We start from the raw sequence: 21,178 nt of genomic DNA on the forward strand, positions 1-21,178 counted from the left end.
AATACTTATCAACCACATGTTCCACTTTCCATACAAATGAACGGGGTGTATCCAATTAAGATTTTAAAGATTTTGATGAGTTAAAAAATGAAGTATATTTAATAATAATTTTAATTTTTTTATAAATTATAGACTATTTAATATAAATTTTAAATTTAAAAAAAAATTTATAAAAATCAGCGATATTTAATTATAATTCTTATAAAATTTTTAAAAATAAATTAATATTAAAAAATTATTGACTTTTATAGAGATAGATACATTGTTATGAATAAAAAAATGTAAGATTTTTTTATTTTTTAAGATTTTAATAGACTTTCTTTTTTCTAAAATCTCATCTTTTTTAAATTTTCTTACATTACCGTCTTCCATTCCATTTACTATATTCTTTATCTTAAAAATATAAAAAATTATATGAAACTTTAGAAGTTAAAAATTATTTATTAATAATATTTTCTTGTATTCTGATCGGTCCAAATTATGTATAGATATTTAAGGGTATTTTAAAACTTTAATGATATATTTTTATATATAAAATAGTGAAAATATGTGTTTTTGCCTCACTTAAGCTTAATTGTCTATTTTCAGGAATATTAGCAAAAAAAGGAAAATATGGAGCTAAAAGAAGCTTAATGGGATATATTCGTGTTAAGGCCTAAGATTAAGACGCATGGACTGCCAATAAGGTCCAAGGGATATTTTAGTCATTTTATATAATTATTATGATTTACATTAAGAGTTATTTATGAGATAGTATTTGGTGGAGATTAAGATACTTAAAGTCTTATCTATTAGATAGACTTATATTAGTATACTCATCTATAGAGAGATTTATTTAGAGGAGGACTCTCCTCTATATAAATCTCTGCAAAACCCTAAAGAGGGAGAGGGAGAGAGAGGAAGGAAGAAAGAAGGAGGGGAGTTTTCTCCTACCTGCTCTCTACACATGCCCACTATTATTCTCTCCATAATTCTCTACAGTTCTTCATAAACATTTAGTTTTAGTTTTCATTACTCTTTTTATGATCTAAGGAGCTTTTCAAGAAGTGGAGACTGAGGACCAATCTTCTTCCTACTTGAAGAAATTCTTAATCTAGATGGAGCTTTTACTTTTTTATGTCTTTCTATTTAATATCATGATCATTGGGTTAAATATGTTAGGCTAGTTTTCATAAGTGTTTAGTTTAGTCTTTTTACTTTTGTATGAACCTTGTTATTTATTTATTTAATGAATGATTTCTTTATCTTCATATCTTTATTAGTTTCAATTATTATTGTTAGTTAACCATCATATTAATTTAGCAATAGTAATTGTTATGAAAATCTTTAGGTTTAAAAGTATTAGAAACATCATCTTTACTTTAATATATGTTGATGTAAGAAACCTAAGTTGCATCATTAGCTTGAGTGATTTAGGGAAAAAGACACATCACCATCTCATTCATTAGATCTAGACTTAATGTAAAACAAGGAGACTACTAAGTAAATGGCTAGACTAAATATGTTTTAGAATATAGTTTTAGATCATAAACATTTGCATTTGCATTGCATATTTATTTATTGTTTAGTTACTTTACTTTATGAACATTACCCTCTCAAAATACTGATTTAGAGTGTTTAGGTTTACTTTTATTGTTTTATGTTGATAATTAGTTTTTATAATAAGTGGCCTCATAGTTCCTTGAAGATCGACCTCGTGGTGAATTTACCCTTACTATAGGAACGGTTCGTGTACTTGCGAGTACTAAAAAAGACACATCAAGTTTTGGCGCCGTTGCCGGGGAACTGTGTCCAAATTTATTATATTGATTGATTATCAAAAGTGTCTTGTGTTTGTTAGTTTGTTTTGTGTTTTGTGATTTACTTTGTTTATGTGTTTTTATTTTGTTTGTTTGTTTTGTGTTTTCTGATTTGTTTTGTTTATGTGTTTTTGTTTTGTTTATAAATTTTATTTTTAAGTTTTTTTTTTAATCTAATTTTTTTTTTTTGTATGCTTAACAGGAAACAACTAGAAGAAGAATCAACATAAGAAGTTGATGTCATGGTAAACCCACCAAGAGAAGTAAGAGCTGAAAGGCGAATGACTATGAAAGATTATGCACTGCCTATTGGTAACACTGCTTTATGCATAGTTCTAGGTTATGCATCTAGGAATTATGAACTTAAGAGCATTCAGTTTAATATGCTTCCTTTATTTTATGATATGCCCAGTGAGGATGCATTAACATTCATTAGAGAATTTTATGCCATAATTCATACTTTCCCATTATCTGGACTTAATGAGGATCAACTAAGAATGAGGTGTTTCCTTTATTCGTTGAAAGATAGAGCAAAGGCTTGGTTAATGACCTTGCCTCCTAATTCTTTGAGAAATTGAAATGAAATATATTAAAAGTTTATGAGTAGATTTTACTCACAGCAAAAGACCAAAGAATTAAAAGCTGAAATTTCTAATTTTTATTAAAAGAATGCTGAATCTTTTCATGAAGCATGGGATCGCTTCAAATCACTTTTATTACAATGCCCATACCATGGATTCCCACTCCCAATAATCAGCCAATTACTTTATGATGGATTGACCCAAAAATATCAACGTATGGTTGATAATGCAGCTGGAGGTGCTATGTTAGAAAGGACACCTGATGAGGTTGATAACATCTTTAAGATGTTAGGAGCCAATTCTCAACAAAAGAGTGTGAGGACAAAGAGAGTAGAAGTAAATGAAGTAGTAGCTAGTAGTGAGATGACAATACAATTGGTTGAATTGATTAAGCAAGTTAATATGCTTACTTCAACAAAAAAAAAAACTCACCAAATAATGAAGTATGTGGTATTTGTGGTATTTATGGTCATAGTGCTAATGTTTGTTCATCTTTTGATAATTACAGAGGAAATATGTATGACCAAACAAATTTGATGAATTCTTACCAACCCATGCATCCTATGAATGACCCTTATTCCAACACATATAATACAGGTTGGAGAAACCATCCAAATTTTTCTTGGAAATACAGTGACCAAAATCCACCACAATTATTGAGAAATCAAAATCAACCTCATTACCATATATTCTCAATTCCAAAGGGACTCCAATCCTTTCCTTCAAGATCAAGAATAAACTCTTTGATCTAATGAACAAAGAAAGCCAAGTTTGGAAGAAACACTTCAATCATTTATGATGGCTTCTAATGATAGGATGGAGAGGAATGAGAAAAAGATAGATTCCATTGAGGCTTCACTAAAACGTTTAGAAGCTCAAATGGGATAAATTATTGAAGGGCTCAATAAAGAAGAACTATCAAGTCAACCTGAACAAGTCAATTGCATTACTACTATTAGAAAACGTGAGATTGATGATATAATTACTATGGAAACTGGAAAAAAATTCTTCTTCTTATGCAGGTACACTTGAAAATGATGGATTAGTGCAAAGCAATGAGGAAAGCATACACAAGGAAGAAAAAGTAGAGCCTAATCTTAGGCTTAAGGAGAAAGAAAAGGAAGCATTTTATGAACCTGAATTTTATAAGGCAGCTCAGCCTTATAGACCCCCTATTCCTTTTCTAAACCAACCCAAAGAGAGCAAAAAAGATGAATTTTTTTTTGAAAGTATTGAGATGCTCTCTAAAGTTAACACTAATTTACCTTTATTGGATGTTATCAGGAATAAGCCAGTTTATGCAAAAAAAATTTGAAGAGTTGAACACCAACAGAAGGCGATATGCGAACAACAAAAAAGTACAAATAGCAAGTGTAATGCTTCAACATCAATTGCCCCTTAAGATGAAGGATCCTGGTAGCTTCACTATTAATATTACAACAGGTGATAAAAAGCATACAAAAGCCATGTTAGATTTAGGAGCAAGCATCAACTTGATACCTTATTTGATGTATGAACGACTTGGCTTGGGAGAGTTGAAGCCTACTACTATGTCTCTACAATTTGCTGATAGATCGATAAAATATCCTAGAGGTATAGTGAAAGACTTGCTAGTACAAGTAGGTAAGTTAATAATTCATGTTGATTTTGTAGTGCTTGACATGGAAAACACACCAATAAGGGATAAAGAGCAAACTATACTCATTGGTAGACCTTTCATGGTAACTACTAGAACTGTGATTGATGTGCATGATGAAAAATTTACCATGACAGTTTTAGGAGAAACTGTGGAATTTAAAATGTTTGATTCTCTAACTTTATCTCCTAAATTTACTATTGATAAGTGTTCATATAATTATTTAGATTCTCTTATTTATGAACAATTATATGATGCTATTCTATTCTTAATTGACAAGAGCTTTCGTGATACTTTAGATGTTCGCATTAAAAGCATAAAGCCATATTTGAAAGGAATAGCTTATGACGAAGAGGTGGAGTGCGCGGATGAACGCCCACCATGAGCATAATCAGGAATGTCTAGCTATAGACAATAAACTTAGCAATTGTATTTTTGTTTTTATTTTTATGCATTTAAGTTATTTTTTTATTTCTATTTTTATTTTTATTATTTATTTTTTTTCTATTTATTTATTTATTTTATGTTTATCTTGTAGGCTTATATTTGATCCCTAGAAGGGCAATATGTCTCCATAAGAAGCAACTAAAACTTTGAAAAAAAAAATTTTGAGCGAGCCACGTTGCGGTACTGAATTTTCACACGGGCCCGTAGCAGCCAGCGGCAGAAACAACACGAGCCTGGCGATAGCGAGAGACAACAGGCCCGCAGCCAAGCAACCGCGGGTCGCGGACGCCCCATGAGAAGAATTGCGTGGCGCGAGGCGCGAGGGCTGCGTGAAGAGGCCATTTCATGGCGGCCGCGAGCCACATGCCCGCGAGCCCACAAAGAGGACCCACAACATCGGCAGGCAGCACACAAACGGGCCCGCACAGCGAGCAGCGAGCTTAACGACGCACTCCGCGGGGCGGCTGCAAATAAAAAGGGGCAAAATTAAAATAATTAAATCCAAGAAATTGGGATTAATTATGAATTATTTTTAGTTAAAATACCCTCCTTTAAAATTAAATAAATATCTATCTCTTCCACATAAATAGTCATATCATTGATTTAGGACTTTATTTTAAATTTTATTCTGGAATTTATATTTATTTATTAGGACCTAACTTTTAATTATCTTAGGATTTAATCTTTCTAGTATGTTTAGAATAATTTATTATTTTTAATTCTTTATTATTATTTTAAATTTTTATTTCTTTATTTTTTTTATAATTATCAATGATGTGTGTTCAAGTGTGCTTCTAAGGTTTGGATGGTGGAGATTGGATTCAAGTTCATGGCTTAGTATGCATTGCAAAATTCTAGGGGAGTATTCTATCTTTTTCCTCTCTTTTTGTTCTTTATTTTTCTATATGCAATGACATTGAGGACAATGTCAAATTTAAGTGTGAGGAGAGAAATAGAATATTTCTTCGAATTAAACTTTATACGTCATATGCCATGAGAATTAACAACTTTGGTTAATCTTTTGCAAAATTTTAAATTTTTCCACTCAGCTTTTTCTTATTGTTCTATATAAGAGTTGATGAAAGAATGCTATTATGTTAAGATTCTTGAACTCTTGAGTTAGTTTTTAGCATGTATAAATATGAACTCATGAGTTATTTGCACTTAAATAATCAAGTGTTCATCTTTTGTATATGGACATGATGAATAGTTTAGCAACATCCGACATAGGTATGATTAGAAGTGTATAATTTAGATTATGATTTTCTTGTTATTAAATTGGCTTGCCTAAGTTTGTGAGATATGATATGGGCAAGTTTAAAGCTCTAATTTTAATAACTCTACTCTACTAATTTTAGTTGCTTAGTAACCGGGGATCTTCATGACCAATGTCGATTTTCGTGTAAAAAGGCAATTAAGATTATGAGTATGCAAAGCATCTTGATATATGTTTTATTGAGTAACCAGGTGCATTCATTACCCATGTTTGTATTTGCGTAAAAGGCATAACATCTCAAGAAAGAAAGAAGTACCCCAAGTATCAAAAATTAAAATCCAAGAGGTATAAAGAAAAGAAAAGAAAAAGTGTAAGAGCTTCAAAAGCAAGTAATAAATATCTATTGATCTCTTGTTTTTGAATGAAGGTTTTGTCTTTTTGAATAGGGGTATGATAATTTGGATTATGCATCATAGTTATATCCTTTGAAGATGAGTTAGACTATTTGTTGTGAAACAGGTGTGAAGGATTGGATGCTTGAGTCTTTTGATTAACAACGATTGAGTTTATATTTTTAAAGAAAATTATTATGACTAAAGTGTTCTTGGGTTGACATGATCTTTGCATTAGTGAGATTCTTTTGAATAATATCTTTAAGCTGAGTATGGATGTTCTTCATGGTTTTTTGCAAAAGTTAATTCTCAATTGCTATTTACTTGAGGACAAGTAAAGGTTTAAGTGTGGGGGTATTTGATCGATCCAAATTATGTATAGATATTTAAGGATATTTTAAAGGTTTAATGATATATTTCTATACATAAAATGATGAAAATATGTGCTTTTGCTTCACTTAAGCTTAATTGTCTATTTTTAGGAATATTACCAAAAAGAGAAAAATATAGAGCTAAAAGAAGCTTAATAGGACATATTCGTATCAAGGTTCAAGATTAAGATGCATGGACTGCTAATTATAAGGCCCAAGGGATATTTTAGTCATTTTATATAATTATTAGGATTTACATTAAGAGTTATTTATGAGATAGTCATTTTATAAAATCTTATCTATTAGATAGACTTATATTAGTATACTCATCTCTAGAGAGATTTATTTAGAGGAGGACTCTCCTCTATATAAATCTCTGCAAAACCCTAAAGAGGGAGAGAGAGGAAGGAAGAAAGAAGGAGGGAAGTTTTCTCCTACCTACTCTCTATACATGCCCACTATTATTCTCTCCATAATTCTCTATAGTTCTTCATAAACATTTAGTTTTAGTTTTCATTACTCTTTTTAGGATCTAAGGAGCTTTTCAAGAAGTGGAGACTGAGGACCAATCTTCTTCCTACTTGAAGAAATACTTAATCTAGAGGGAGCTTTTACTTTTTTATGTCTTTCTATTTAATACCATGATCATTGGGTTAAATATGTTAGGCTAGTTTTTATAAGTGTTTAGTTTAGTCTTTTTACTTTTGTATGAACCTTGTTATTTATTTATTTAATGAATGATTTCTTTACCTTCATATCTTTATTAGTTTCAGTTATTATTGTTAGTTAACCATCATATTAATTTAGCAATAGTAATTGTTATGAAAATCTTTAGGTTTAAAAGTATTAGAAACATCATCTTTATTTTAATCTATGTTGGTGTAAGAAACCTAAGTTGCATAAGAAACCTAAGCTGCATCATGAGCTTGAGTGATTTAGGAAAAAAGGCACATCACCATCTCATTCATTAGATCTAGACTTAATGTAAAACAAGGAAATTACTAAGTAAATGGCTAGACTAAATACTGTTTTAGCATATAGTTTTAGATCATAAACATTTGCATTTGTATTGCATATTTATTTATTGTTTAGTTACTTTACTTTATGAATATTACCCTCTCAAAATACTGATTTAGAGTGTTTAGATTTACTTTTATTGTTTTGTGTTGATAATTAGTCTTTATAATAAGTGGCCTCGTAGTTCTTTGAGAGGTCGACCTCGTGGTGAACTTACCCTTATTATAGGAACGGTTCGTGCACTTGCGAGTACTAAAAAAGACACATCATATTCACACATAAAAAAAATTAATTAAAAGTTTTATTTAATTTTAAAAAGATCCTCATAAAAATATGAACTTTAAATAAAGTATTTAATTAATTATTTTGAGTAAAAAACCTACCATATACAGATTTCTAGATTTTATTAGAAAGATTATTTGGATAATTTTTTCTGTTGGTAAGTAAAATTTTTAGTTTAAGTATTTATCAAATAACTAATAAACGTGATTATTATTGATTTAAGTATTTATCAAATAAGTAATTAACAAAATATAACGAGTATGATATGAATTTGGTGGTTTAATTGGAGACAAATTATAATATTATGATAATTTCTTTAAAAAAAAATTATTCTCTTGATAAAGAAAAATAGTCTTCATGTTGTGAGATAAAAAATTTAAAACTGGTATATATTTAATACAATAATAAAATGAAGTCTATTACTTTGCATATAACATTATGTGGAATAATGTTTTAAAGTAAACGTAAAAAAAAATAAAGAAAATAATAAAAGTAAAATAATTAAATTTATTTTAAATAACTAAAAAATAGATGAATAATAATCTGTAAAAATCAATAAAAGTCTATCAATGTCTATAAAAGTATTTTTAAGTAAAATCTCTGAAAATAATTCATAAAATCATGAACTCTATAAAAGTGATTAAAATTCAAGAACTCTTTAAAAGTAATTTATTTTCAAAATCTTAATTAACTCCGTAAAGTCAGCTTTAATTTTAGTTTTTATTTTTTATTTTTGGGATAATCACATCGTGGTATTTAGATTTTAAAAATTTGATAAATGAGTATCTAAATATTTTTTTATAATAATTAAATGTTTATATATGTAAATTATAGGCATTTTAATAATTTTTACCGGTTTTCATCAAATTGCTTGAAATAATCTCTAATGTGAAAAAGAGTGAGAAAAATTAATTGTTAAGATGGATTAATGACAACAGAAAGAGTAATTAATATTCTAAAATTTTGACATTTAGGGAGTGTGACTATTGTTCTTTGGCACTTTTTCATCCAAATTCCATTTTGCAGTAGAAAGAAATGAATCTTACTAACAATAATGCTTTTGTGTAGGTAAGGTGTTATGAGAACAAGTATAAATCGAAATTCAAGTAGCAGTTTGTGATAGAGCAAAACAAATTATTCCTAACATATTCGGGAGGATTAGATAAATTAAAGATAAAGCAGAGGAGCCGGAGAAGGGAGAAATGATTGTGGGATAGGCAATTTTCTCATTATTGGTTATCATCTTCAACTGATGTTAATATTGGTTACAGTGGAGCATTGGTGGTAATGGTGGATAAGAAAATCTTGGATACTCGTGTAAGACAGAGTTAGAAAGCCTTTTAGATCCAATTGGTAGGACTTAAAGCGTAGAAAGCCACTTAGAATGTAGTATTAATATAGTTAGCAATTACATCTTTTGGATGCTAATATGGTAGTAATGAATGACTTCTTCAATTGATAAAATAAGTTTTGACTTTTATACGAGGCAAAAATAATTTAGGTTGTTTGGCAGACAAACAAATTACTCTACGTCCTTTCTTAATGGACACAACTTTTTAATCCTATCCATGGAATGCTCAAAGAATAATTATTGGGTATAGTAAGAGTCATATGGAGATACTAAGTTGTCGATAAAGAATTCATTGCTCAAGGTAATATGTCACTGGAATCTTATATCCTAATGATTCTTGATATGTTTAACATGAAATCATTGGCCAAGGTTGTACGAATGAAAAATAAAAAGTGTTTCATAGATTTTATTCAAAATGTTATATGCAATAATTAAGATAAATATGATTGGTTCAATTATAGAGTTGACACTTGCATCCATGCTCTATGAATCAATTTAGATAAAAAAAAACTTTGAAATGATTGAATTTCATTGTAAGATAGTTCAGTGTAGAGGTTAATTAAAGCACTTTGATCATTCTTAAACATTTGGGTGGTTATTGATGCATTACTAAATATCAATCTTGATCTATGAATATAGATTGAGTTAATTAGTGAATTAACATTTAATTAAAAGAGTTTAATTTATAATTCATATTAATTGTCAACATGTTAGAAATCTTTTGGATTACACTCAAATAGGCTTTAATTAAGGATTAAAATGAGGCTTTAAAGATTGGACTTAAGCTCATACATATATTGGACCTAATTAAGAGCTAATGGGCTTATGATAATCAGCCTATGGTGGTTTGATATTCATATATTAGTTCTTAATTAATCAAAGTTCAATTAGAAAAATAAAAGCCTAACTTAATATAAGCTAGAGGTTTGTAGAAATTTCAAATCTTTAAAGACTTTGATTAAAATGCCATATATATAGAAAGACATGCTAGGGGCGACATACAGTGATATTCTTTGAGGTTGTGAAGTTTCTTGTGAAGAAAATGCCTAGGTAATTAATCAATAAGATTAATTGATTCATCCTCTGATAAGCTTTTTATGTAGCTAAAATCTAAGGCAGTGAACCTATCGATGCAGACTAGCACAAATGGTGAGTATCAAGGTCATATTCTCGAGAAAGGGTGATCCTAGACCTACTGTAGCGTCTTATATTATCTAACCTAAATAAATCAATGAAGTGTTATGCTATGATTAAATATAAACAAACAATGAATTAAATGTCAAATAATCTGGAAGGATTTAGGAAAACTTTCAAAGGAAAAAGCAAACCCTAGGAGACCTAAGTTAATTGGATTTTAGTGAAGATAAAGATTAAATTGATTATCAATTGCAATTACCCTACGTATGTCATTAAAGTGATTTCTCATTAATAATGAAAGCAAGAAGAAACAAACATTGATAATCAAAATCTTATAAACATTAAAATTAATCCAACAACATAGGAACCCCAAATGGGTTTGATAATTTAGCTACTCATACTAATAAGCAACACAAAATAAAGAATAGATTCAGAAAATTAAATTAAAGGTATGTACACCCTTCTTCTTCAAGTTGGATGAGAAACCCTAAATTCCCAATTTAGAATAGTAAACCCTAATTTGCTTTTTGAATGTTCCTAAATCTTGTCTTGATCTTCAATTTGATGTTAAAACAGATGTACTCCTTCCTTCAATTGATGAAATGATCTTCTAATGTCGAGAATTGAAGTCCGGAAGTAGATGGTTTAAGCTTGTATAATGGAAATCAAGTCAGAAAATCAAACCCTAATTCAGCAAATTGTTTTTGCCTATATAATCCCTTCAGCACGGCCATGGTCAAGCCTGTGCTGATTAGCACGGGCGGAGTCCAGGCCGTGTTGGACCTCTACGTTCCGCATCTGTTGACTTCTTCCAGGCCGTGCCCTAACCGGTGCTGAGCCACTATGGGCCGTGGTGGAGGCCGCGGTGGCTTCGGAAACCATGCCAAAATGGCACTCTTGAAAGGCAAAAAAGGATAGAACCAACAGGAAGGCACATGGGAAGTTAACCTTGTCATGCAATCTTCTCGTGTGGGCCACATCTTCATTCTGCCAATTCCTGCACTGCCTAACATCGGGAGATGTCTTTCCAATGTGATTCCCATGTGAATCTAGACAAAAATCTGCATTCCAAATTAGTTCACGTGACACAACTAGGTCATCTTCCCATGTGCCTGTCGTGTCACCCTGTGTTTGCTACATTAGAGGATTCAATTTCTTACACTTTCTTAAAGAGAGAATAGTTTTAGAATTTTATTCTTAGAGAGATTTAGGGTCTTTGGACATGATTTTGAAGGAAGAAACACTAAGTCTATAGATTGTCTCCAAGTTTGAAGATTGAAGTGGAGGATTTCCTTATCTTTTCAGTCATGAATAATTTGAGAATTTCTTTTCCTTTTTCTTCTTTCTTTAATTCAATGTGTAGGAAATAATCTTTTGCTATTTGGGTATTGATGAACTCTAATTTATTTGTATAGATTGAATCATTTATTATGCAATTGAATCATTATTATTAAGTTGTCTTGTTTCTTTGATTTTGCTTTATTTATTTTAATTGATAGGTCGACATATTGATTTGATATTGTTTTCATAAAATTGAGTAGAGATAGCTTTCTATGAACTGACCTCTCTTAGAAATAGAGGGTTGCTTATAAGACTCTTTGACATGATAATTTTCTAAACTTAATGCATGACCTAAGTGAGTTGGCTAAAGAAGAGATTCATTGTTCTTCTCTTAGGAAATAGGAGTTTAATCACTTGAGAAAGGTTTTTATCTAACATAGATGATTGTCAATTCAACTCTTTGGTTTTGATTTAATTGTTAATTGATTCATGAAATATGCAAATAGATTATGAGAATTCAACACCTATATAGATTCTCACTTCATTTTGTCTTTTCATTCACTTTCATTCATGTCTTAATTTAGTTAATCTTTAATTTCAGAAGTTCTAAACAATAAATCGATTGCTAGAAATTAGTTAAGGTTTGAAAATAGTATTTACATTTGGTTCTCAGTGGAACGGTAACTTTTATTTGATTGCTATATTACTTGATACGACCAGTGCACTTTGCCGTGTGCATAACAACGCGCATCAAGTTTTTGACACTATTTCCGGGGATCTATATTGTGATATTATTAGTAATTCACAAACTAGTGATTTAGTATCTTTGTTAAACAGGTTAACCTTGATCTAGCTAGCGCAGAGCTGAAAAGGAATTTACAGGTGAATGAGCTAGACAAGTGGAGATTACATGCATATGAGAATGCTCATCTAACCAAGGAGTGCACAAAGAAATAGAATGATGCTCGAATCAACTCCAGCATATAATTTCAGGTTAGAGAAAAGGTACTTTTATTCAACCCGAGACTTTGGCTCTTTCCTAGTAAGTTAAAACCTCATTGGTCGGGTCCATTTGTGGTTAAGCAAGTCTTTCCACATGGTGTTGTTTATCACTTCCTAAAAAAGGTGACTTTAAGGTAAATGAATAGAGGCTCACACTCTATTCTGGTGGAGAATTTCACTCGGGAAAAGAGGTTTTACAATTTCTAGAATCTAGATGAGAAATCATCCCAACGTATAGCTCACACAACATTAAAGAAGTGCTTGGTGTGAGGCAACCTACTAATTTCTTTTAATTTCTTATTATGCTTTTTTTATCTATTTTAGATTTTGTTTTGTTTTTTGTTTTTGTTGGTTTTTATTTACTTTTCAATTCAATATGATTTAAGATGATGTATAGGGTGTTTTGGTTTTAGTGTGTAGGTTCTAAAGCTAAGTGTCACACCGTGGAGCCTCAAATCTAAAATTTTTTGCCGAGAGTGCTAGAGTAATGCGGAATTCTCCGGAACACTCTGGACTAGTGTAAAATGGTTGGCAACCAAGCTAGGTTAGTATGATTAGGGAAACCAAAAGCTTTAGAGTCTAGTGAAGGCCGAACTTTGTGGCCAAGCGTGTTAGAGTGCCTAACCCCTTGCCAACACACACCAAACTTTCTGAACCCAAATATCTTATTTGGGGAAGGTGAAAGTTAGGCTCTCCGCGAGGAATCTGAGCCGTCATCCTTCATCCCTCTCTATTTGTTCCGATTATTTTACCCAAGTGGCGGGTCATAGTCTTCTTCAATAATTCGTGATCACCACGGTTGTCGTGATCCCTTGAGACCTATTTTCGAACTTCGAATCAAGCCTAGTACGGATGAGACAACCTCTAACACGGTGATGTAGCCATAATCACTTGGGGTAGGCCCTGAAAGAGCCGCGCTTATACCCACTAAAAAAATTTACCTTTATTCCTAACCTTCAAAATCACATCTCTTCAAACTATCTTTACTATCCTCTTTTCTTTTTGGTCTTCTTCTCTTTCATTTCCCTTACAAAGAAAATCCATCTTGACTTCCTAGCATTGCTCTCTTCGTTACTGTAATAGACAAATAAAAAAAATATTAGAACTTTCATTATAGATAAGCAAAGAAAGCAACATCAATCAAATGGAACACCAAATTGCAATTCCAAACTGCAAGTGCAATAAAGTGGCAATGTTGAAAGCATCATGGGCTAATGCAAACCTAGGGCTTTGATTCTTTGGTTGTTGAAGATATAAGGTGAGCTTTATGTGTTGTTTGTAAATTAGTGAAATTTGACTTTTGGATTTTTTTTTATTTTCTTGTTTTATGGTAACGTAGATATAGAGAGCATGTGACTTCTTTCAGTGGCATGATCCACCCATGCCAAATCATGCTCGATCTGTCATTCTTGGCTTACTTCGAAGGGTTCAACGAAATGAAAGAGAATGGAAATGGCTTATTTAGAAGAGGAGTTATTGTTTGGAAATGGATTAAGATATTTAGTTTAATATATATTGGTTATGTAATGAGGAAGATCTTTGAATGAATATGGGGCATTTATAGGGCTTATGAGAGGCAACTGCAGGGTTGTATGAAGTGTTCTTTTAAGGCTACTAACGTAGTTTAAATATGATGTTTAACTGCTAAAAGATTGTAAATAAAACCTAAGTTGTATTTTTTAGTTCAGAAAAAAAGCTAAGGTGTATCAACATAAGTTTATGAATTATTAAATATCAATTTTCCTTGTAAGATTAAACATTGTTTTAAATAGATTTAGATTAATGGGCCCTTTGTTCGCCTTCCCAACAATAGCATAGGCTATTGGATAAATGCAATCATTTGCATCTATCCGAACAACTGTTAATAATTGCTCTCCATAAATACCTTTTAAGAAGCATCCATCGACTGAGATTAAAGGTCTACATCCTTCTTTGAAACCAACTTTCAAGGCAGCAACATACATACATGCCTTGATAAACTCCACTTTCCAATTGAAACTTCAATATGGAACCAAGATTGCTCCTTAAACTCTCTAATGCATACTCTTGTAACCTGACAAATTTTGCCCTCTCATCACCATCAATAATCTTCAAAGCAATTGACTTAGCTCTCCATGCAACTAGCTTAGTAATATTTACTTCTTGATTCCTCTTAAATGCTTAGATAATACCATTGAATGTCTATGCTATGTCAGCTCTAAAAGTATCCAGATATGTTCTTGCAATCCACTCTGCATTAACATGTCTAATACTACGCTCCTCGCTATATTTATGCTCCAAAATTCCTGATTTCATTTGAATGTACACTTATCCTTAGGCATAGGAGAAGCCCATATATAAAAAGGACACCCTTGCTTGCAAATTGCCTTGCACTTCTTCTTATTGTTAGGATTAAATTTCACTTGAACCTTATGTTTAATTGAATGGCTCCTAATTGCATTCTTGAACTATTTAAAACTTTGGGATTTTATCTCAATCTTGAAATGAGGATCTGCCATATTTGTCTCCTCATTGAATTTATGAAATATAAGCCTTTAAGTTTCTTTATCAGACTCATCAGTCTGAGAACAAGAGTCTAATTCTTCTCAATCAGCATAGGATGTCTCGTCGCAGTCTACTTCTTCTTCCACAATAGCATAATTTCTATTATTATCCCTCTTTATCTCTATGTCAACATACTTATAAAAAATATCATCATCTTTATCATTTTTTAGGTCATAATCAGAATCTAGAAAATCAATATCTTCAGTCTTCCCTTTCGGTTTCACTCTTATCATCATCCACCTCTTGCACATTTTCTACTTCCTCAGTAGCACCTTGCCTAACCTCCACTTCCACTTCCACAAATTCACTTCCCATATCTCTAACATACACATGTATAATCTTAGTGCTGTCCACAAATAATGACATTTCAATTGAATCATTATCATTATCTAAGCTTCTTAACCCATTGCTAAATAATTTTTTTGGATGTAACCACAAGATGTTTTATTCCTTACTCCAATACCTAACTCCTTGGCCATGCTTATAATCTCAAGCATAGACATTTTATCACTACTGTAGTAATTTATAAACCTAATAACTCTTTGTTCAAAATCACCTTTTGAATCGACCCCAACATGGTGCATGTGTATACTGAAATATTAAAAGGAAGTCCTTAATGCACAAAATAATAAAATTCTAAAAAATAAAAATCAATTCAGTAAGAAATTAATTAATTAATTTTCGATTAAAGCCACAAAATTCCTAAGTATTTTATAGACATAAAGAGAAATGAATTGAGTCATAGATTTATTTATGGAATACTAATGCTAAAAGGAAAACATAATTGGCTTACCATCATCAGGTGGGTCTTCTAATGGGAGCCTCTTAATCCAATCAATTGTCATATGACAACATTACTGCTCAATCGTTTTCTTACACTAGAAATCAAGATGGATTCTTTGTAGGCGAAGTGAAAGACGAAGATCAGTTGTCATGACAATGTTGCTCCTCATATCGTTTTCTTACACCAGAAATCAAGATGGATTCTTTGTAGGTGAAGTGAAAGATGAAGAAGAGGGGAAAGATAAGAGTTGGAAATGAAGTAAAAATTATAGAGATAAAGAGATAGTTTGAAGAAATATAATTTTTAGCGTTAGGGATAGATGTAATCTTTTTAGTGGAAAACGACTAGGATTAGAGGATCCATTATTTAAAATAAATTGGATCTTACATGGCAGCCACGCGGACTTTCTGATTGCCACATAAAAAAGTTATCCTGAAATTAGCAGGTAACCAATCAGTGAAACTAAATAAAAGTTTGGTCAATAAATGATACAAATGAAAGTTTGGCACTGAAAATGAAACAAAATAATACTTTGATTACCATTCGAGCAATTAACCCACTTTCTCTTCGTCTTCACATCTTTTCACTCTTTAGAAGTGTCCTTTAATTCACTAACTATTCCATTAACTTCTTTGAACCTTACATAATTGTACTGAGCAACAACATACGGCTATGAAGATCATCAATATTAAATCTCGCAGCAGACATACCAATCCCCATTTACAAAATACTCAGCAAAAGCAAGAATAAAAATACTACAATTACTAGAAAATAAAAAATTCTAATAAGCAAAAATTACAAAAAATATGAACAAATTAAAATAAATAATAAATAATAAAACTAAAACACAGTCATACCTTAAAGTCTGAGTATTATATCAATAACAAACTTTAAGTATCCTATTCTAGAAAAACAAAAATTATATATATTTCAATTATTTTAACAGTGTATATATATATATATATATATATATATATATATATATATTATCTTTTTATATGCAACATTTAGGTCATAAAACAATTGAAGACTTGAACTATAACATAAATGAACTAGAAAGCATATATATAAAAAAAATAAAACCTTATCTAATGGCAACTAAATCTTATCTATAAAAATGCAGACATGATTCAAATATATATACTATTATAACATATAGTTTTAATATATAAACAATATACTTTAAATATCCTGTTACAGACTAATCAAAAACAAAATATACTTCGATTATTTTAAACAGTATACTGATATGTAATATCTTTAAAATATATAAGTAGTATCTTTTTGATATGCAACATCAAGATCATACAAAGTTGAAGACTTCAACTACAATATGAATGAACTAGAAAACATACATAAAAAAAAAATCAGATCTTATCTAATTACAACTTTATTTTGTTCATGAAAATGCAAGTATGAGTCAAATAATATATACTGTTATAATCTATATTTTAATATATCAACAATGTACTTTAAATATTCTGTTATATAAAAATAAAAAATATATATTTCAATCGTTTTAATAGTATCTTCTAACTATCTTTTAAATAAACTAAACAACAACCAACAAAAATTACAACAAAAATACAAAAACATAACCAGAAAAATATATAAAACTTTATCAAAAATATGTTTTCAATAAATTTAATACAGAAAGAAATAATACCTTAAAAGCATAATCGAGATTTACTCTGTTTTTTTAGATCAAGCTTTGGTTGAATCATCGGCAGGTTCTTTTGTCACTACTTTCTCCTGTTTTGAACGCCTCAATGAAGAATTATCACTAATATTTTGTCTTTTTCTTTAATGATTTAGGAGAATCTTCAGCGGCATCCTTCTTCTTTTTAATTAATTTCTTCTCATCTTCTTCACCAACATCATTCCTAACTTCTATTACTTCACTAACAACTTTTTTCTAGCTATTTCGATTTCGACAAAGCTAGATTTACTCAAATTTCTCAAAATCTGTGAATTTACAACCAAAGTTGAATTTATAGAGCTATTATCCATTAGAACTCATTTATATTAGAACTCATTTATATTAGAACTCAATTATAACTCCTAGTTTAAGCAACAAAATAAAAAAAAAAATTAAAATCAAAATCAGATAAGGATGGTAAAGTTCTAATTTGAAAGATAGAAAGCCTAAAAAAAAAAAGTAGAAAACAGATAGAAAAATATGCTCAATTTTAGGAGTTTAAGTCAATAAAAATAAATTATATAAAAAAAGAATAAAATAACGGTATAAAAAAGTCAATACCTTATAAATATAAAAATACAAAAACAACATATAAAAAAAAAAAGTTAAAAAAAAACAGTGAGCTATGAGATTTCTTCTATAAACAATCTTGATTTTTCATAACGGGTAATTTTATCTGTGCTAAATATATATACCGCAATAAATAAGTAGATAACATGTATATATGAATGTTTCATATTTTTAGCATTATATAATTAATAAATATTCACTTATTAAAACTAATGACTTATCTCGCTCATCCATTAATTTATTATATAAATGGCAACATAGAATTTTGCTTCTATAGGAGTGATACTTTCTTGGTCAAGATATTTATTTTCAATTTCTTTTTGTTGGTAAGGATATTTATTTCCAATTTGCAATGAATATAGGTGCCTCGGAGGAAATGATAGTCTCGTCAGTAAAAAAAAACTAAAAACAATAAGTGAAAAGGACACGCAACTCAAAACTATCTTATACAACAAAAAAGTGTAGAGAATACATGGCAGCAGCAGTTTAAAGCAGTCCTCCCCCCCAGTTTGTGTCTAAAAACGACTCGGTGATCAAAATATAGCAGAATATGCTTTCAGTTATAATGATAAAAATAGCAGAATATACATGTTCCAATTGTCAATTTCTACAAAACCAACCTGACGTTGGAACTCACGGCTAGTCAAACAGCTCCCAGTCCTGAGTTACTTTAGTTGCAGATTGTATTGAGACTGGGGTACTGACGCTTCCTACTCCAGAATCGAATGTCTCCCATTTGGCAGTCACTGACACTTCATTGCTACTATTGCTCAATGTGTTGGAGTTTCTAGCCTTTAGTTTGTCGAGTGCATCTACAAAGCTCTGGACACGGCGGACCTGCAATTGAAATTGAGTAGTGCATTATCATTTTGACAACATAGTTTACTGTGAAATGCATACGCTTAATAAGCAAATTGTCTAATATACAGTATCCTCCTGAAATACAGGGCAATTCAATTGCAAGTCCAAAGTAAAGTAATTGCAGGTCCAGTTCATGTAGAATTAATTTCGTTTGTTTAACTTACATAAAAGCCAAGTATAACTACACCAGAGAACCTCTTTCTCACTCTTACTTTACATTATAAGTACAAAATCATACCTATTCTCCTACCAGTAGCTGCTAAAGTTGTACCTCTCTAATATTCTTTTTTGTTCATTCCTAAAATATAAGCTATGCAATTATGGTAAGGATCCAAGATGAATTCAACAATCGTTCATGGCATATTTTTACAGTTCCTTGAATAATTTCATTAAACTTCCCAGCATTATTGTACTATGTCACAAAGTGGGGCACGCTGCTTTAACCCTTTAGGCAAATGAGCAAGCATCTCTCACTCCTGTACCGAATTCACGCTATGGGAATATTTATTATCAGTATATAGACATATAAACGATTTTATAGCCTAATCTACAATGTAAAAATACTTAAAGAAAAAAAATATCAAATAAAAGAAATAGCTCAGCTAGCAGAGGAACAATAACCGCTAGTGTCTAACCTCAATCCGCCTCTGTACTTTTGCTTCTCCATCAGCTTCGATCATATCCAATTTGAGCAACTGCACCATTAGCAGTTCTGTCAAGACAATAAATTCTTTTTCCGCAACTAGAGTGCCACTGCTAACAGTTGTCTCCAATGTAACAACCTGAGAAACCAAAACAAAACCATAATTAGTTGCCACTGCAAGCAGTTGGCTCCATATTTTAAACTTTATCTCAAAAACAGATGCTAACCTTCTGTGAAAGCTTATCAACCTCTGCCCTCACTCTGGCAACTGCTTCGCAGGCTTTTAATATTGCTTCATTTTTCTTCATCTCCTCAAGCTTCCTCTCTTTACAAGCTGGGTCCTCTAGAAGTATGACCTTTGACAAGTCTTTTACACCTTCCATGTGCAAACATTCATTGTCCTCCTTTTCCTTTCCTCTAAATAACAGTCTCTGCTCCTCAGCCTCCAGACCCGCCTCATGGACAAGTACCTTCTTCAAATCGCCTTCAAAATTGAACAAAAACCAGCAATTGAGTATCAACATCACTACCCCCAGCCTATGCCATCACAGAGCCCAAAATCGCCCATGTCTAACACGGCGACACCCTATCTTTCATGAAGCCGAAACGCCAACAAGCAGTATAACATTAAATTATATCCAAGAATGAACGAAAATATAGAACAAAACCAGTTGTTTCTTTTTTTTGTTTGCTATCCAATAAATTATTACTTGATTTCCTTGAAATGGCAGAAACACTAAGATCAAAAGCTAGACTAATAAAAGAAAATGGCCAAGAACGATTTCAAGAAAACAACAAACAAGTAACATATCAAACGAGAAAATTAACAAGTGGGAATGTATCTGATGGGATCAATACCCTATTCAAATAGAAAAATTGCAAACAGAGTTTTCAATAGGGCAATTAATTAATTACCGAAAGTGGATTGAGCAGGGACAGTGACTTCATAGTGATAGGAACCATGAGAGACCTTGATCTTGATCATGGGTCCAGAAGAGCCATCCCCGACCTCTCTCTTTTGAACAAGCATGCCGCCAGGCCTAAGTTCCCAATCTATCTGCCTACAATTTAATACACTGGCTTCTAGACCTTTTGAAGGTGATTTTTTCATGGTCAAGAATTGGACTAGAAATTCATAAATAGGGTTAGTTTAAATTTAAGAAAATAAATAAATAAATAATTGTAAAAGGTGAAGTTAGTTGAGAGGTGGCAATGGATCTTTAATGGGGGATGGAACTGAATGAGTAAGCAAACAAATAAGCTTTTGGGACAAAGACCACTCAGCTGACTTTCAATAGTTTGGGGTTAGTTGGTTTCTCTCCCAACTTTAACCAGTATTCTTAAATGGGAAATTCTATAAACAAAGTAACCTCATTTTATTTTAAATTACTAACAATAAATAATTTATTTTATCTAATGAAAAAATAATAATTTTAATTTACATGTAATTATAGGTTATCTATTATAATAGAATTTGCTAAAGTAATATAAAATAATTTTAAAAATTCTTACTCCTAAAAGAAATTATTTTTATATTTTTTATATAAAAAGAATAACATGTATTT

At 30.9% G+C, this 21,178-nt stretch overlaps 2 protein-coding genes and 1 non-coding gene across 3 annotated transcripts; 1 reads left to right on the plus strand and 2 right to left on the minus strand.

Moving 5' to 3' along the window:
• Window positions 1-2,430: 2,430 nt before the first annotated feature.
• LOC112534473 lies at window positions 2,431-2,538 on the minus strand. Its single transcript, XR_003078760.1, has one exon. It is a non-coding gene; the product is annotated as a small nucleolar RNA R71 (small nucleolar RNA).
• A 58-nt stretch (window positions 2,539-2,596) lies between these two features.
• On the plus strand, window positions 2,597-4,401 carry LOC125369289. The gene is made up of 4 exons (XM_048371305.1): window positions 2,597-2,772; window positions 2,889-2,977; window positions 3,403-3,609; window positions 3,665-4,401. Exons 1-4 carry the CDS (start codon window positions 2,597-2,599, stop codon window positions 4,399-4,401), a joined length of 1,209 nt encoding a protein of 402 aa, XP_048227262.1.
• A 14,124-nt stretch (window positions 4,402-18,525) lies between these two features.
• LOC8272399 (BAG family molecular chaperone regulator 4) lies at window positions 18,526-20,854 on the minus strand. Its single transcript, XM_002516599.4, has 4 exons — window positions 20,529-20,854; window positions 19,841-20,097; window positions 19,606-19,752; window positions 18,526-18,946 (listed from the first exon to the last, which is right to left on the minus strand). The coding sequence occupies exons 1-4, from the start codon at window positions 20,722-20,724 to the stop codon at window positions 18,749-18,751; spliced, it is 798 nt and encodes a 265-aa protein (XP_002516645.1). The 5' UTR covers window positions 20,725-20,854; the 3' UTR covers window positions 18,526-18,748.
• Between the last annotated feature and the right edge of the window lie 324 nt (window positions 20,855-21,178).

This window comes from Ricinus communis, chromosome 2, assembly GCF_019578655.1.
Source record: "Ricinus communis isolate WT05 ecotype wild-type chromosome 2, ASM1957865v1, whole genome shotgun sequence".
NCBI classification, from domain to species: domain Eukaryota; kingdom Viridiplantae; phylum Streptophyta; class Magnoliopsida; order Malpighiales; family Euphorbiaceae; genus Ricinus; species Ricinus communis.

Coding starts and splice junctions, on each gene's coding strand:
- LOC125369289 (XM_048371305.1), top strand. CDS start 2,597: ATGGTTGATAATGCAGCTGGAGGTGCTATGTTAGAAAGGACACCTGAT. Junction 2,773..2,888: donor CAATTGGTTGAATTGATTAA/GCAAGTTAATAT, acceptor TGATAATTACAG/AGGAAATATGTATGACCAAA. Junction 3,610..3,664: donor AGATGAATTTTTTTTTGAAA/GTATTGAGATGC, acceptor GGATGTTATCAG/GAATAAGCCAGTTTATGCAA.
- LOC8272399 (XM_002516599.4), bottom strand. CDS start 20,724: ATGAAAAAATCACCTTCAAAAGGTCTAGAAGCCAGTGTATTAAATTGT. Junction 19,753..19,840: donor TTGATAAGCTTTCACAGAAG/GTTAGCATCTGT, acceptor TTGGTTTCTCAG/GTTGTTACATTGGAGACAAC. Junction 18,947..19,605: donor AAGTACAGAGGCGGATTGAG/GTTAGACACTAG, acceptor TTTCAATTGCAG/GTCCGCCGTGTCCAGAGCTT.